Source organism: Nerophis lumbriciformis, linkage group LG03 (genome assembly GCF_033978685.3).
Source record: "Nerophis lumbriciformis linkage group LG03, RoL_Nlum_v2.1, whole genome shotgun sequence".
Lineage (NCBI taxonomy): Eukaryota > Metazoa > Chordata > Actinopteri > Syngnathiformes > Syngnathidae > Nerophis > Nerophis lumbriciformis.
Genome location: NC_084550.2, coordinates 15,652,501 through 15,670,569, shown reverse-complemented (window position 1 = coordinate 15,670,569; position 18,069 = coordinate 15,652,501). Strand labels below are relative to the sequence as shown.

At 37.5% G+C, this 18,069-nt stretch overlaps 1 protein-coding gene across 4 annotated transcripts in view; it reads left to right on the top strand.

Annotated features, from left to right (window-relative positions):
• The window catches only part of rapgef6 (Rap guanine nucleotide exchange factor (GEF) 6), a 309,254-nt gene that overhangs the window by 245,517 nt on the left and 45,668 nt on the right, over positions 1–18,069 (top strand). For 2 of the 4 annotated variants that reach the window (XM_061934171.1, XM_061934174.1), the window contains 3 exons: positions 4,115–4,126; positions 12,145–12,302; positions 12,486–12,500. In XM_061934171.1, the coding sequence (XP_061790155.1) occupies positions 4,115–4,126; positions 12,145–12,302; positions 12,486–12,500 (185 nt within the window). The remainder of the gene's footprint in view (positions 1–4,114; positions 4,127–12,144; positions 12,303–12,485; positions 12,501–18,069) is intronic. The other 2 variants (XM_061934172.1, XM_061934173.1) reach the window with 2 other exon arrangements.

Genomic DNA, 18,069 nt, shown 5'->3' with positions numbered 1-18,069 from the left:
GTACTGCACTAGACTAAATCCATCCTGACTGAAGGAATTGATGCAAAAACGGATATATGTATATATATATATATATATATATATATATATATATATATATATATATATATATATATATATATATATATATATATATATACAAACCCCGTTTCCATATGAGTTGGGAAATTGTGTTAGATGTAAATATAAACGGAATACAATGATTTGCGAAACATTTTCAACCCATATTCAGTTGAATATGCTACAAAGACAACATATTTGATGTTCAAACTGATGAACATTTTTTTTTTGCAAATAATCATTAACTTTAGAATTTGATGCCAGCAACACGTGACAAAGAAGATGGGAAAGGTGGCAATAAATACTGATAAAGTTGAGGAATGCTCATCAAATACTTATTTGGAACATACCACAGGTGAACAGGCAAATTGGGAACAGGTGGGTGCCATGATTGGGTATAAAAGTAGATTGCATGAAATGCTCAGTCATTCACAAACAAGGATGGGGCGAGGGTCACCACTTTGTCAACAAATGCGTGAGCAAATTGTTGAACAGTTTAAGAAAACCCTTTCTCAACCAGCTATTGCAAGGAATTTAGGGATTTCACCATCTACGGTCCGTAATATCATCAAAGGGTTCAGAGAATCTGGAGAAATCACTGCACGTAAGCAGCTAAGCCCGTGACCTTCGATCCCTCAGGCTGTACTGCATCAACAAGCGACATCAGTGTGTAAAGGATATCACCACATGGGCTCAGGAACACCTCAGAAATCCATTGTCAGTAACTACAGTTGGTCGCTACATCTGTAAGTGCAAGTTAAAACTCTCCTATGCAAGGCGAAAACCGTTTATCAACAACACCCAGAAACGCCGTCGACTTCGCTGGGCCTGAGCTCATCTAAGATGGACTGATACAAAGTGGAAAAGTGTTCTGTGGTCTGACGACATTTCAAATTATATTTGGAAACTGTGGACGTCGTGTCCTCCGGACCAAAGATGAAAAGAACCATCCGGATTGTTATAGGCGCAAAGTTGAAAAGCCAGCTTCTGTGATGGTATGGGGGTGTATTAGTGCCCAAGACATGGGTAACTTACACATCCGTGAAGGCGCCATTAATGCTGAAAGGTACATACAGGTTTTGGAGCAACATATGTTGCCATCCAAGCAATGTTACCATGGACGCCCCTGCTTATTTCAGCAAGACAATGCCAAGCCACGTGTTACAACAGCGTGGCTTCATAGTAAAAGAGTGCGGGTACTAGACTGGCCTGCCTGTAGTCCAGACCTGTCTCCCATTGAAAATGTGTGGCGCATTATGAAGCCTAAAATGCCACAACGGAGATCCCCGGACTGTTGAACAACTTAAGCTGTACATCAAGCAAGAATGGGAAAGAATTCTACCTGAGAAGCTTAAAAAATGTGTCTCCTCAGTTCCCAAACGTTTACTGAGTGTTGTTAAAAGGAAAGGCCATGTAACACAGTGGTGAACATGCCCTTTCCCAACTACTTTGGCACGTGTTGCAGCCATGAAATTCTAAGTTAAATATTATTTGCAAAAAAAAAAAAAGTTTATGAGTTTGAACATCAAATATCTTGTCTTTGTAGTGCATTCAACTGAATATGGGTTGAAAAGGATTTGCAAATCATTGTATTCCGTTTATATTTACATCTAACACAATTTCCCAACTCATATGGAAACGGGGTTTGTATATGTATATATATGTATACACACAATTTATATACAGAGTTCTGAAGTTAGTGTACTTATATTGATATTAAATATGTGTAATGTAATTAAATAAGCATCTAAATAAATTATGCTTGAGTGAACCCTCTCGCTAGTCATCCAGCGTCTTTGTCTCTGTGGGAGGAGGCGGGTTTTTCGGCTACAACACACACACACAGAAGTTGAGCCTCGTAAAGTAAACTATACAAAATGTACTGGGTCGCCCCCCCCGAAATAAAATCACTTGTTCCTTATCATTTTTGAGTTAAGTTGCTAACTAACCGATGGACGGACAAACCCCTGGCGGAGGTAAAAAATTGAAAGATGGCCGCCTTTTTGACACATTTTGTACATGAAATATGCTTAACGTTAAGCTATAATGTTATTTACATTTTAGAACATTTTTGTAAATTATTGGCCTTGCTTTATTATTATTTTTTTAAATACAGCGATCCTTGCCACATCCTTTTTTAAAAGCATATTCTGCATACTTTTGGCCCAAATTTAGCTTTTTTTAAAAAAAAGTTTTAACAAAACTATGGAAGTTAATTTGTGTCTCTATTACGGAAGCTTTTTTTTTTTTTTTACACTGAATTTGTGTAACTCAATTTTTTGTTTGAATTTTGTGAACTGATTTTACTGAAATTATTCTGACAATATCATTAAATGAAAAATGTGTCTATAAATGAATTGTGTTCAAATACAGTGTTTTGAAAATAATTGTGTAAAAAATTAAAATCTAGAATTTTTTTACACTGATTTTGAATTTTTATTGAATGAAATTATAATTTGATGTAAAAAATATTTGGTGAACAAAATGTGAACGCCAACATTTTGTTACTTAAATTCAGTGTATAAAAAGCTTTTGTAATAAAGACACAAGTTACCTCCATACATAGCTAAATGACTTAAAAATATCAATATTTTTTATTTTTAATATTAATATTTTTATATTTTAACCTTCTAAGACCCACAGTGATATATTTACAACATTTTTATTTTATTTAAAAAAGGGTTACAAGTTTTTTCATTTTGCCCCCCCCACCACATTAACATAGTCATTGGGGTCTATTGTTCAGTCTAACAATGACTTTACATTCGAAATTTGTATTTAAGGACCGCCCACAGGCTATAGAATCTCACACAACTTAAACCTGCTCAGTGGGCCTGTGGTTAGAGTGTCCGCCCTGAGATCGGTAGGTCGTGAGTTCAAACCCCTGCCGAGTCATACCAAAGACTATAAAAATTGGCACCCATTACCTCCCTCCTTGGCACTCAGCATCAAGGCTTGGAATTGGGGGGTTAAATCACCAAAATGATTCCCGAGCGCGGCCACCGCTGCTGCTCACTACTCCCCTCACCTCCCAGGGGGTGGAACAAGGGGATGGGTCAAATGCAGAGGGTACAGAGGGGCGGTATAGCTCGGTTGGTAGAGCGGCCGTGCCAGCAACTTGAGGGTTGCAGGTTCGATCCCCACTCCCGCAATCCTAGTCACTGCCGTTGTGTCCTTGGGCAAGACACTTTACCCACCTGCTCCCAGTGCCACCCACACTGGTTTAAATGTAACTTAGATATTGGGTTTCACTATGTAAAGCGCTTTGAGTCACTAGAGAAAAAGTGCTATATAAATATAATTCACTTCACTTCACTTCATTTCGCCACACCTTGTGTGCGTGTGACTATCAGTGGTAATTTAACTTAACTTTAACATACAGTAATATTGGAGATCAAACCAATCAGAGCATCCATCAGAGTATCCTGACCACTGATTGGCTGATCCTCAGGAAGTAATACTATGTTGGGTAAGATGAGCGAGTTCATGTCTGGCAGACTCTCATAATATTATAAACTGTATTCAGAAGGTTGGAAACAGTTTTTTTTAATGAAAACATCAGATTTATAATAAATTATTTCTACTTTGTGGAAATTATTTTACTACGACCAGGCCCATAATTAACAAATTAACACTGCAAAAGGAGGGATTACTGCAGTAAATATTATTAATATTTTTTATGGTCATATTTGTTGCATTTTCTGAGTCAAATTCAAATGATTACATCATGTGATTTTTTTATCCATAAACATTTCCGCCTTCTTGCATATAATGTTGTGTATGTAAAAATGATTGTTGTAAGTCTAAAATGTTTTTTATTCACAAAAAATCTTGTAAAATGCACGTGGGCACTTTTCTCTTTTTTCTGACGAGGTCAAAGAGTCAACACGAGTTCACACACTTCCTCAATTGGAACACTTTTGTCCTTCCTTCCTGTGCATGCTATATTAGGAGATAGTGAAACACATTGGTGCTCACTTTGTAACATTTTACACAATTCCTCTTTATGTTGTCTTTTTTTTCTTTCATTTCCACGCTTTGCAATATGCTTCAGAGGCCTCTTTGGGTAAGATCTCTGCAATTGTGTGTCTCACTCACACACACACACACACACACACACACACACACACACACACACACACACACACACACACACACACACACACACACACACACACACACACACACACACACACACACACACACACACACACACACACACATCCCATGTTCATATGTGCATGTATCAGCTACACACACTTCCCATCTTCATATGTGCATGTATCAGCTACACACACACTAACTTTGCATCTGATTGACAGGTTTAATGTCGAAAAGGAGATTATTTTATAAATATATATATATATAAAATTGATTAAAAAACCACACAAATAATTTAAAAAAATTATTAATTATTATAAAATGTGTTTAAAGAAAACATATTTAGCAAACACAGCAATGTAGATTTGATCACCCAATTGTTTTAGTTATATTGTAAAACTTACAAACGTTACTTGAAGTGATGAATAAAGAAATCCATACGAGTAGAAACGCTATGGACGACGAGAAGAAGGAACACCATTTCTATATCCGGTTTAAAGCCCTAAATGGAAGGACACTGCAGCACCTGCAGTGAGCCAACTCGTCCAAAGGATGTCGCCATCGCACACACACACACTAACTTTGCATCGCACAGAAGCAACCTCCCCTGATTGGCAGGTTTAATGCCGAAAAGCAGATTGTTTTCTAAATAAATCACACAAATAATGAAATTTAAAAAAAGTTTAATTATTATACAATTTGTAAAAAAAAACATATTTAGCAAACACAGCAATTTGGATTTAATCATGCAATTGTTTTAGTTATATTGTAAAACTTACAAACGTTACTTGAAGTGATGAATAAAGAATCCATACGAGTAGGAACGCTATGGATGGCTAGAAGACGGAATGGCACTTCTACGTCCGGCTTAAAGCACTAAATGGTAGGACATTGCAGCACCTGCAGTGAGCCAACTCGTCCAAAGGATGGCGCCATCGCACACACACACTAACTTTGCATCGCACAGAAGCAACCTCCCCTGATTGGCAAGTTTAATGCCGAAAAGCAGATTATTTTCTAAATAAATCACACAAATAATAAATACATTTTTTTAATTATTATAAAATGTGTTAAAAAAAAACATTATTAGCAAACACAGCAATTTGGATTTAATCATCCAATTGTTTTAGTTATATTGTAAAACTTACAAACGTTACTTGAAGTGATGAATAAATAATACATACGAGTAGAAACGCTATGGACGGCGAGAAGACGAAACACCATTTCTATATCCAGTTTAAAGCAATAAATGGAAGGACACTGCAGCACCTGCAGTGAGCCAACTCGTCCAAAGGATGGCGCCATCGCACACACACACTAACTTCGCATCGCACAGAAGCAACCTCCCTTGATTGGCAGGTTTAATGCTGAAAAGGAGATTATTTTGTAAATAAATCACACAAATAATAATAATAAAAAATGTTTAATTATTATAAAATGTGTAAAAAAAACAAACATTATTAGCAAACACAGCAATTTGGAGTTGATCAGCCAATTGTTTTAGTTATATTGTAAAACTTACAAACGTTACTTGAAGTGATGAATTAAGAATCCATACGAGTAGAAACGCTATGGACGGCGAGAAGACGGAACACCACTTCTACATCCGGCTTAAAGCACTAAATGGTAGGACACTGCAGCACCTGCAGTGAGCCAACTCCTCCAAAGGATGGCGCCATCGCACAAACAGTAACACACCCTTTTCAGTGTCTCTGCTCGGGTTTAGTGAAAACTTTTAAATAAAAAACGTAAAAATCCATAAATTAGCCGCACCGTTTTATAAGCTGCCGAGTGTCAGAAAAAAATAGTGGCTTATAGTGTGGAATTTATGGTATTAAGGCCTCCTTGAATAAAAACGGGAAAAAATACATACTAAATTAAATCAATTCGTCCTTATTTATTAGTTTTTATTTATTTATTATGTAATAATAGGAAAAATGGTCCTCATTAATGACACAGCAATGTAGATTTGATCAGCCACTTGTTGCTAGGCAGAATAAATCAAACTGTACTTTCAACACATTAATGGACAGTTTTAACAGGGTGTCCCAATACAACTTTTTCACGAGCGCTACGATACCAATATCGGAGCCTTTAGTGTTGGTTGATACCGATATTGATACGATATCAGCGGGAATCATACATACTTGTATTATTTCGTAGTGTGGAATGTTAGAAAAAGGTTTGATTAAGTAAAATGAGTCAAACAGAGAACATTGGTAACTGTGAAAAACGCTAACCTATTTATTATTAACATCTGGAATAAACTTATAATGTTTTAAGTTGAAGAGGAGTGGTACTTTTTTGTTTTTTTGGTGACACGTAGTGGTCGCAATAATTCATGAAATTAAGCTTTGGATGCAGTAAATTGAAGGATCTAGACACGTTTGTTACTGGATCATTTCTAATACGTCTTGGGCCTTATTTACTAAAGGTTTGCGTGTACTAAAACACGTGCAAACTTAATAGCCCACGCAAAGATAATCTACTAAACGGGGTGCAAAGTGGATTGCGTCTGCTAAGTGAGCAGAATAAGGCGTGCAATCCATTTTGCATCTATGTCTTCATTAATATGCAAAATATATTTGATTTATCAACACTCATCACCGTTTTGCAATTACTTTTTTGCGTGGTATGTCAGAATTAAAAAAAAATATTGCACATATTGTTTATTCAGCAACATCATTTTATAATTTTACACTGCATGCTAAATTAAATTAAAACCAATTCATTTGAAACGTTGTTTGTTTTTTCATATACGTACCTGTATAGTATATATTATTAATATATCTTATATGAAATAAACATATTGAAGTATGCATTCTTTCCGTCTGGAGCCCAGTCGGGCAGCCTCTCTCCCATACACCTTCAGCACTGAAAACAAACCAAAAACTGGTTCCATTGGAGATTGGACTGTGTCTAAAATGCCCATAAAAAGTGTTACGTGATTGCAAACATAGCAAAACGCCACACCTAGGAGCATTAAACATGAACGTGCAGGAAATGAGTGTCTCCATGGTGACGCCCAGTAAAGTACACGCAAAAATCCTCATTTGAATGACCACTTTACAATTGCAGGCGCAGTCTTAGTAGATCACACGCAACATGCCTGCTAATAATAGGATGTTGTTGTGGCTTGTGCAGCCCTTTGAGACACTTGTGATTTAGGGCTATATAAATAAACATTGATTGATTGATTGAATAGTACACTCTATTTTATAGGTTGCACACGGTGTTTTGGATCTTAGTAAACCATGCCTTGAGCATGTGTACCGTAAATAATATGCAACTATAACTACTGTATTTTTCGGAGTATAAGTCGCACCGGAGTATAAGTCGCACCTGCCGAAAATGCATAATAAAGAAGGAAAAAAACATTATGCAACTTTCATAAACTATGAAAAAAACTGCGACTTATAGTCCGAAAAATACGGTATTTGATACTTGTTTATATTAACAAATGTGCTTTTTTACACTGCAATATTTTTCATTTGTTTTTACCTTGTGTGCTACTGTGTGTTTAGCTGTTGTGCCTATAGTCTAGCGCAGTGTTTTTCAACCACTCTGCCGCGGCACCCTAGTGTGCCGTGAGATACAGTCTGGTGTGCCGTGGGAGATTATGTAATTTCACTTATTTGGGTTAAAAATATTTTATGCAAACCAGTAATTATAGTCGGCAAATGATGTGTTGTTGTTGAGTGTCGGTGCTGTCTAGAGCTCGGCAGAGTGACCGTGTAATACTCTTCCATATCAGTAGGTGGCAGCCGGTAGCTAATTGCTTTGTTGATGTTGGAAACAGCGGAAGGCAGTGTGCAGGTAAAAAGGTGTCTAATGCTTGAACCAAAAATAAACAAAAGGTGCGTGCCCCTAAGAAAAGGCATTGAAGCTTAGGGAAGGCTATGCAGAACGAAACTAAAACTGAACTGGCTACAAAGCAAACAAAAACAGAATGCTGGACGACAGCAAAGACTTACTGTGGAGCAAAGACGGCGTCCACAAAGTACATCCGAACATGACATAACAGTCAACAATGTCCCCACAAAGAAGGATAAAAACAAATGAAATATTCTTGATTGCTGAAACAAAGTAGAAATATCGCTCAAAGGAAACTGCTACAGTAAAATGCCAAAAAAAGAGAAAAAGCCACCAAAATAGCAGCGCAAGACAAGAACTAAAACACTAAACACAGGAAAACAGCAAACAACTCAAAATAAGTCAGGGCGTGATGTGACAGGTGGTGACAGTACACCTACTTTGAGACAAGAGCTCTAGTGATGCATGCTTTGTTATGCTTTAAAGTCATATCCAACATCGACTTTTTACTGACAACTGAGTTTTGTTTTTGAGTGATTTCTGCTGGTGGTGCATTTTTCCAAAGCAAAAAATGTGCCTTGGCTCAAAAAAGGTTGAAAAACACTGCTCTAGCGTATTTACGTTTTGGCTAAAATAGAAGAAATAGTGTGCTTATTGGAAGACATTAAGATGTTAAGTGGCTGTCCAGCTTTGCTTTGATTTAATCCAAAGCTTGTTTTTTTGTTATTTTTTGCTGTAAATCGGACAGATGTTAACATCCAATAGGTTGCTACTATCAGGTTTATGACGCAAGCATTTGTATAGGATTGAGTCAGGACTCTGTATTTAATGTAAATATACACACACCCATTATCCATCCTTAAACGTGCACGTGGCATGACAATAACACACAACCATTGTCTTGAAATGTGCGTTTTTCTGTCCTACACATACTTTCCACATCCTAATTTCATCCTTCTTATGATCAATACAGTTCTCGTCTTTAAAGATCATTGTAGACACAGTGAAAATATTTTTTGTATAGCATTTTTTCTGGACTATGGAGTGCACTAGTATATAAGCCACACCCACTACATTTTAGAAGAAAATAATTATTCTCCATGTATTAGCCACAGATATATACCTTGTGAAACAAGTTATTTACACTGTAAATGTTTATTTACATACCCTAATTGTTTCCAAACTGTGCCTGTAACAGGGCAGTAAAACGGTTGATCAAACAAAACAGAAGTCATCGTCATGGACCCACTAGCTGTAGAACCTAGCTCTCTAATCAGCCAATCAGACTCAATAACTCCCCGGTGACATTTTGGTGAATTTGCTGAGGAATTTGTGAAAATTAAACAATAGAAAAAGAATGCCATTGTATGGAAATAATACTAGCACAGACACTTGTGAACATGTTAGCATGTTGGCTAATGCTAATGACTCTCGCTTGATCACATTACGATAGCACGTACAAATATGCATGAAAACACTCCTACAGACACCACACTTTAGTATGTTAGAATTGTTTTAGTTATATTGTAAAACTTACAAACCTTGCTTGGAGGGATGAATGAAGAATCCACACGAGTAAAAAAACGCTATGGACGGCTTAAAGGTGGAATGGCACTTCTACTTCCGGTTTAAAACTTTAAAAACAGCAGCATTCACCCAGCAGCACCTGCAGTGAGCGAACTCGTCCAAAAGATAGCGCCATAAACGTAAACTGACAGAGAGGGGTCAGCGGAGGAATTATGGTGCGGGGTTGTTTTTTTAGGAGTTGGGCTTGGCCCCTTAGTTCCAGTGAAAGGAACTTCGAATGCTCCAGGATACCAAAACATTTTGGACAATTCCATGCTCCCAACCTTGTGGGAACAGTTTGGAGCGGGCCCCTTCCTCTTCCAACATGACTGTGCACCTGTGCACAAATCAAGGTCCATAAAGACATGGATGACAGAGTCCGATGTGGATGGACTTGACTGGCCTGCACAGAGTCCTGACCTGAACCCGATAGAACACCTTTGTGATGAATTAGAACAGAGACTGAGAGCCAGGCCTTCAGTGTGTGACCTCACCAATGCGCTTTTGGAAGAATGGTAGAAAATTCCTATAAACAAACTCCGCAACCTTGTGGACAGCCTTCCCAGAAGAGTTGAAGCTGTAACAGCTGCAAAAGGTGGACTGACATCATATTGAACCCTATGGGTTAGGAATGGGATGGCACTTCAAGTTCATATGTGAGTCAAGGCAGGTGGCCAAATACTTTTGGCAATATAGTGTGCCTATTTCTATCTTAAAGGGACCAAATCTTAATTTCTTCTTTATTGTCTCTCCATGCAGCTATTTATTTCACTACTTTTTAGTATGTGTTTCCTAAAATCGAGCTCTTTTTTGCAGTGCATTTTGTAGCGGGAAAAAGTGCAATTTTGATGTACAAACCCCGTTTCCATATTAGTTGGGAAATTGTGTTAGATGTAAATATAAACGGAATACAATGATTTGCAAATCATTTTCAACCCATATTCAGTTGAATATGCTACAAAGACAACATATTTGATGTTCAAACTGATAAACATTTTTATTTTTGCAAATAATCATTAACTTTAGAATTTGATGCCAGCAACACGTGACAAAGAAGTTGGGAAATGTGGCAATAAATACTGATAAAGTTGAGGAATGCTCATCAAACACTTATTTGGAACATCCCACAGGTGAACAGGCAAATTGGGAACAGGTGGGTGCCATGATTGGGTATAAAAGTAGATTCCATGAACTGCTCAGTCATTCACAAACAAGGATGGGGCGAGGGTCACCACTTTGTCAACAAATGCGTGAGCAAACTGTTGAACAGTTAAAAAAAACCTTTCTCAACCAGCTATTGCAAGGAATTTAGGGATTTCACCATCTACGGTCCGTAATATCATCAAAGGGTTCAGAGAATCTGGAGAAATCACTGCACGTAAGCAGCTAAGCCCGTGACCTTCGATCCCTCAGGCTGTACTGCATCAACAAGCGACATCAGTGTGTAAAGGATATCACCACATGGGCTCAGGAACACTTCAGAAACCCACTGTCAGTAACTACAGTTGGTCGCTACATCTGTAAGTGCAAGTTAAAACTCTCCTATGCAAGGCGAAAACCGTGTATCAACAACACCCAGAAACGCCGTCGGCTTCGCTGGGCCTGAGCTCATCTAAGATGGACTGATACAAAGTGGAAAAGTGTTCCGTGGTCTGACGAGTCCACATTTCAAATTGTTTTTGGAAACTGTGGACGTCGTGTCCTCCGGACCAAAGAGGAAAAGAACCATCCGGATTGTTATAGGCGCAAAGTTCAAAAGCCAGCATCTGTGATGGTATGGGGGTGTATTAGTGCCCAAGACATGGGTAACTTACACATCTGTGAAGGCGCCATTAATGCTGAAAGGTACATGCAGGTTTTGGAGCAACATATGTTGCCATCCAAGCAACGTTACCATGGACGCCCCTGCTTATTTCAGCAAGACAATGCCAAGCCACGTGTTACATCAACGTGGCTTCATAGTAAAAGAGTGCGGGTACTAGACTGGCCTGCCTGTAGTCCAAACCTGTCTCCCATTGAAAATGTGTGGCGCATTATGAAGCCTAAAATACCACAACGGAGACCCCCGGACTGTTGAACAACTTAAACTGTACATCAAGCAAGAATGGGAAAGAATTCTACCTGAGAAGCTTAAAAAATGTGTCTCCTCAGTTCCCAAACGTTTACTGAGTGTTGTTAAAAGGAAAGGCCATGTAACACAGTGGTGAACATGCCCTTTCCCAACTACTTTGGCACGTGTTGCAGCCATGAAATTCTAAGTTAAATATTATTTGCAAAAAAAAATAAAGTTTATGAGTTTGAACATCAAATATCTTGTCTTTGTAGTGCATTCAATTGAATATGGGTTGAAAGGTATTTGCAAATCATTGTATTCCGTTTATATTTACATCTAACACAATTTCCCAACTCATATGGAAACGGGGTTTGTACTTCCTGGTGTGATATTAGATGTTGTGTCTCATGTATGCACCGTGAAGACAACATTTGATGTGTGCATGAGGTCACCGTGTCGTGTTGGACGCAACGATTCCTTGTCAGATGCAACTCGGTCTTAAAATTTCTCCTCACGGTCCCACTAATGTCCTGTTTGCCCCCCCCCTCCAGCGATGGCGGCATGGGACAGTCTCAGGACGACAGCATCGTGGGGACCAAGCAGTGTCGACACAGCGTGGCCATCATGCCCTTCCCCGGGAACCTGTCCTCCAGCAGCCCTGACCTGCTGCAGCCCGCCACCAGCGTCCTGGACTTCTCCAACCCGGCAGGTAAGGCGCACTCTCACCGGGCCACAACATTAGGCACACCGCTCTCGGCACAAAGCATAATAATCCTGTCTTTCGTTTCGTCGTCTTCCAACCGTAGCACCCTGTTGTCCTTCAGTAGCCCTTCTTTCCTCTCACGTTGTTTTCTTCTCTCTTTCCTGTCTTGTCTTGTCTCTGCTGCTCCAGCACTGGGACTCTACTGTGAGTATAAGACGCTCCTCAAAGCCACACACGAGTGGGCTCTACATGTCCACGTGTCCCTCTCACATGGTGAAGACTTACAAGCAGGGGGTGTCCAAACTTTTTATTTTTTTCCCCCCCATCAAGTGCCGCACACAAAAGTTAAAGTGGAACTGCAATGTTGCCTGTCAGTCATAATCCTTATGCATATGCCTTTCTTTTTTATGCATTCCAACTCCTAAATAAATGCTAGCAAGAGTCAGCTAACAATGCACATAAGGGCTGCAACAACTAATCGATTAAAATCGATTATAAAAATAGTTGGCGATTAATTTAGTCATCGATTCGTTGGATCTATGCCAGGGGTGTCCAAACTTTTTCCACTGAGGGCCACACACGGAAAATTTTAAGCATGCGGGGGCCATTTTGATATTTTTCATTTAAACCATGACAAAATATATGGATTTTTATTTTTATTTTTTACCTTTTAGGGCTCCCGGGGACCATAAAGGGTCTCAGTCATTAAAACGTTAAAAATAAGTAAAATTATTATTCTTATTTTTTATTTAACGCTTACAGTAAATCTCTATCAACTTCAGGTTGATAAAAAGTTTAAAAAAAATTTTTTTTATAGTAAAACTGGAAATATGCAGTATTTAGGAATTAGAGCTCTAAAAGATCAATATTGCAGGACACCATTGATTTTAATTCTTTAATATTTTTGAGTAATCACAGTGAAAATATTAATAAAATCCCACTAAATATATTTGGCATCCAAAAGGTCCCCACTCATAAAGTGATACATTTTTATTAGTTTTGTTTTACTTTCAACACTTAAGTTACGAGATCAACTTCAGATATATCTGTCGATTTTACGTTTGAACTATTATTTTGTTTGTTTTTATGCTCTTTTGTCTAAGAAATCTTTGATGTTTTTATATGGCAACCACACAATATATGCAATATTTTTTTCCACATAAAACATTTTAAAGTGACATTTTTGAAGTAATTGGAGCCTTGAATAGGTCAATAATTCATTATAACATAGTTTTTTTTTTTTTTTAGGAGCAATGGCAAAAATAAGAAAAATAAAGAAAAGACAAAAGAAAAAAAACAGCCTGCATGGCAGCTTTGTGTCAACATTGCAACTTTTTCTTGTTAGATTTCACCTCATTCCACTTTTTTTTAATGTTTTTTTTAATTTTTGCAATACTATCAATTTTGCAATTTTTGCAGAATGTGCGGCGGGCCGGTAAACAATTAGTTGCGGGCCGCAAATGGCCCCCGGGCCGCACTTTGGACACCCCTGATCTATGCTATGCGCATGCGCAGAGGGTACTTTTTTTCTATTTTTAATTTTTTAATTTTTTTTAAACCTTTGTTTATAAACGGCAACATTTACAAACAGCTGAGAAACAATAATCAAAATAAGTATGGTGCCAGTATGCTGGGTTTTTTTCAATAAAATACTGGAAAGGATAGAAATGTAGTTTGTCTCTTTTATCCGATTATTAATCAATTAATCGAAGTAATAATCGACAGATTAATCGATGATCAAATTAGTTGTTAGTTGCAGCCCTGATGCACATAATTGGATTATTTATTGCGCCCATAAAAGCGTCAAAAATACTAAAAATACTACATTTACCGCACCGGATTATAAGGCGCACTGCCGATGAGCGGGTCTGTTCAGGTCTTTTTTCATACAAAAGGCACACGGTGCATTAAAGGGGTTATATTGTGATTTTTTTCTCCATGTGGTCTACATCAGTGTTTTTCAACCACCGTGCCGCGGCACACTAGTGTGCCGTGAGATACAGATCTAGTTTCACCTATTTGGGTTAAAGATATTTTTTGCAAACCAGTAATTATAGTTAAAGTTAAAAGTTAAAGTACCAATGATTGTCACACACACACTAGGTGTGGCGAAATTATTCTCTGCATTTGACCCATCACCCTTGATCACCCCCTGGGAGGTGAGGGGAGCAGTGAGCAGCAGCGGTGGCCGCGGCCGGGAATCATTTTTGGTGATTTAACCCCCAATTCCAACCCTTGATGCTGAGTGCCAAGCAGGGAGGTAATGGGTCCCATTTTTATAGTCTTTGGTATGACTCGGCCAGGGTTTGAACTCACAACCTACCGACATCAGGGCGGACACTCTAACCATAGTCTGCAAATGATGTGTTGTTGTTGAGTCTCGGTGCTGTCTAGAACTCGGCAGAGTAACCGTGTAATACTCTTCCATATCAGTAGGTGGCAGCCGGTAGCTAATTGCTTTGTAGATGTCGGAAACAGCGGGAGGCAGTGTACAGGTAAAAAGGTGTCTAATGCTTAAACCAAAAATAAACAAAAAGTTAGTGCCCCTAAGAAAAGGCATTGAAGCTTAGGGAAGGCTATGCAGAACGAAACTAAAACTGGACTGGCTACAAAGTAAACAAAAAACAGAATGCTGGACGACAGCAAAGACTTACTGTGGAGCAAAGATGGCGTCCACAAAGTACATCCGAACATGACATGACAATCAACAATTGTCCCCACAAAAAAAGTATAAAAACAACTGAAATATTCTTGATTGCTAAAACAAAGTAGATGCGGGAAATATCGCTCAAAGGAAGACATGAAACTGCTACAGGAAAATACCAAAAAAAGAGAAAAAGCCACCAAAATAGGAGCGCAAGACAAGAACTAAAACACTACACACAGGAAAATAGCAAAAAAAAACTCCAAATAAGTCAGGGGGTGATGTGACAGGTGGTGACAGTACACCTACTTTGAGACAAGAGCTACAGTATATTGATGCATGCTTGGTTATGCTTTAAAGTCATATCCAACAATTGCAACAACAACTTTTTACTGTCAACTGAGTTTCGTTTTTTAATGATGTCTGCTGGTGGTGTGCCTCCGCATTTTTTCAACGCAAAAATTGTGCCTTGGCTCAAAAAAGGTTGAAAAACACTGCTCTACATAATACGTAATGGTGGTCAAAATGTTGCATAGATTATGTTTTACAGATCTTCGGGATGCGCCGTTTTGTGGGCGGTCTTATTTACGTGGCTCACCTTCGACAGAGTCTTCTCCCTGGCTCACCTTCGACAGAGTCTTCTCCCCGTCATCTTTGTTGTAGCGGTGTAGCGTGCAAGGACGGGAGTGTAAGAAGTGTCAAAAGATGGAGCTAACTGTTTTAATGACATTCAGACTTTACTTCAATCAATAACGTAGCAGCATCTCCTCATCCGTGGCTCACTAGTGCCACAACAACGTCGGAAATGCGTTCCGTGAAAAACCGTCTCTCTAATAACTAAAGTTCCTTGGGTGAATTATGCAAACTCACTACACCGGTATGTTTTAGCGTTTCCATAGAACTTTACGCTACTTTGTCCCATAACCAGACGATAGAGTAATAGAATGAAGCTTATCGACTACGGCGTCGACACGGACTACAATGGCGGACTTGCGCAAATTTTCCGGACTTATGCAGATCCCAAATACAAATCAGCAAGTACCAGAAGGTAAGAAAAGTTGGTTTTGCAAAATATTGTGAAACAAAACGCCAGATAATATGTCTGCTAATGGGTGTCATTTTGCGGTCCTTATACACACACCATAATAATATCTCTGACTACAGTAGCCGTAATGCGCCGACAATCCATCAAGCGGTGCGGCTTTAAAGTCGTACTAAAACATGTTGACAGTTTTTTGAGCGCCGTGTGTAATGTTCTTTATTTTCAATGGAACATTTAAAGTTTTGGTGTTGTTTAATGGCGTCATATGGCAGTCTACACATATCTCTTATGTGTGACTGCCATCTACTGGTCACCATGTACCAAATAGCTGACTTTTACAAGCATTTATTTAGGAGTTAGAATGCATTAAAAAAAAAAACATATGTGTCTTGCACAAGGATTGTGAATGATAGACCAAAAAAAAAAAGTGCAGTTCCTGTTTAAAGGATTTGGGGCCACTTTCATATTTAATATAAGCCCTTTCTAATGTGGCTCCACATATGCAAATCAGTAAAACATTGAAAGAATTAAATCAACCTTCAGTACATCTCAGCTTTGTGTTCACAAATCAAATTATTCGCATTAATGCGATTTGTCATTTTTTGGGAGGGGATTATGTTGCGGGCCAAGAAAACGAAGCTGTTGGACACCCCTGTCTTACAGTCCACACTGTCATCTTCTGCATGTGCACAAGTAACGTCCATTTAAATCTGCTGGGGAAGAAAAATGCAATTCAGGGGAGGAAATGTTAGACGATAGTAACGGGTGTCTCGATTCGACTGATATTAGATGTCGTTGCGCTCAGATGATATGTGCTTGCATGTTAAATGTTCGATATAATGTCCGATACAAGCAGTACTGCAGTGTTTACTTGTGCAAAACTGGACAGACAGCTAACATCTAAATGTCCTCCAATAGCGTCCGTAATATAGTATTTACACATGTCCATTATACAATATTTACATACGTCCATAATACAGTATTTAAAAGTATTTACATATGTCCATAATACAGTATTTATATACATCCATAATACAGTATTTACATACATCTATAATACAGTATTTAATATTTACATACGTCCATAATACAGTGTTTACCTACTGTAAGTCCAAAATACAGTATTTAATAGTATTCAAATATGTCCATAATACAGTATTTATATACGTCCATAATACAGTATTTAATAGTATTTACAAATGTCCATAACACAGTATTAATATACATTCATAAGACAGTATTTAATAGTATTTACATACGTCCATAATACAATATTTATATGCTTCCATAATACAGTATTTAATAGTATTTACGTACGTCCATAATACAGTATTTATATACATCCATAATACAGTATTTAATAGTATTTACATATGTCCATAATACCGTATTTATATACATCCATAATACAGTATTTAATAGTATTTACATATGACCATTTTACAGTATTTAATAGTATTTACATATGTCCATAATACAGTATTTATATGCATTCATAATATAGTATTTATAGTATTTACATACGTCCATAATAAAGTATTTAATATTATTTACATACGTCCATAATACAGTATTTGATAGTATTTACATATGCCAATAATACAGTATTTAATAGTATTTACATATGTCCATAATACAGTATTTATATACATCCATAATACAGTATTTAATAGTACGTACATATGTCCATAATACAGTATTTATATACATCCATAATACAGTATTTAATAGTATTTACATATGTCCATAAAACAGTATTTAATAGTATTTACATATGTCCATAATACAGTATTTATATATATCCATAATACAGTATTTAATAGTATTTACATATGTCCATAATACCGTATTTATATACATCCATAATACAGTATTTAATAGTATTTACATATGACCATTTTACAGTATTTAATAGTATTTACATATGTCCATAATACAGTATTTATATGCATTCATAATATAGTATTTATAGTATTTACATACGTCCATAATAAAGTATTTAATATTATTTACATACGTCCATAATACAGTATTTGATAGTATTTACATATGCCAATAATACAGTATTTAATAGTATTTACATATGT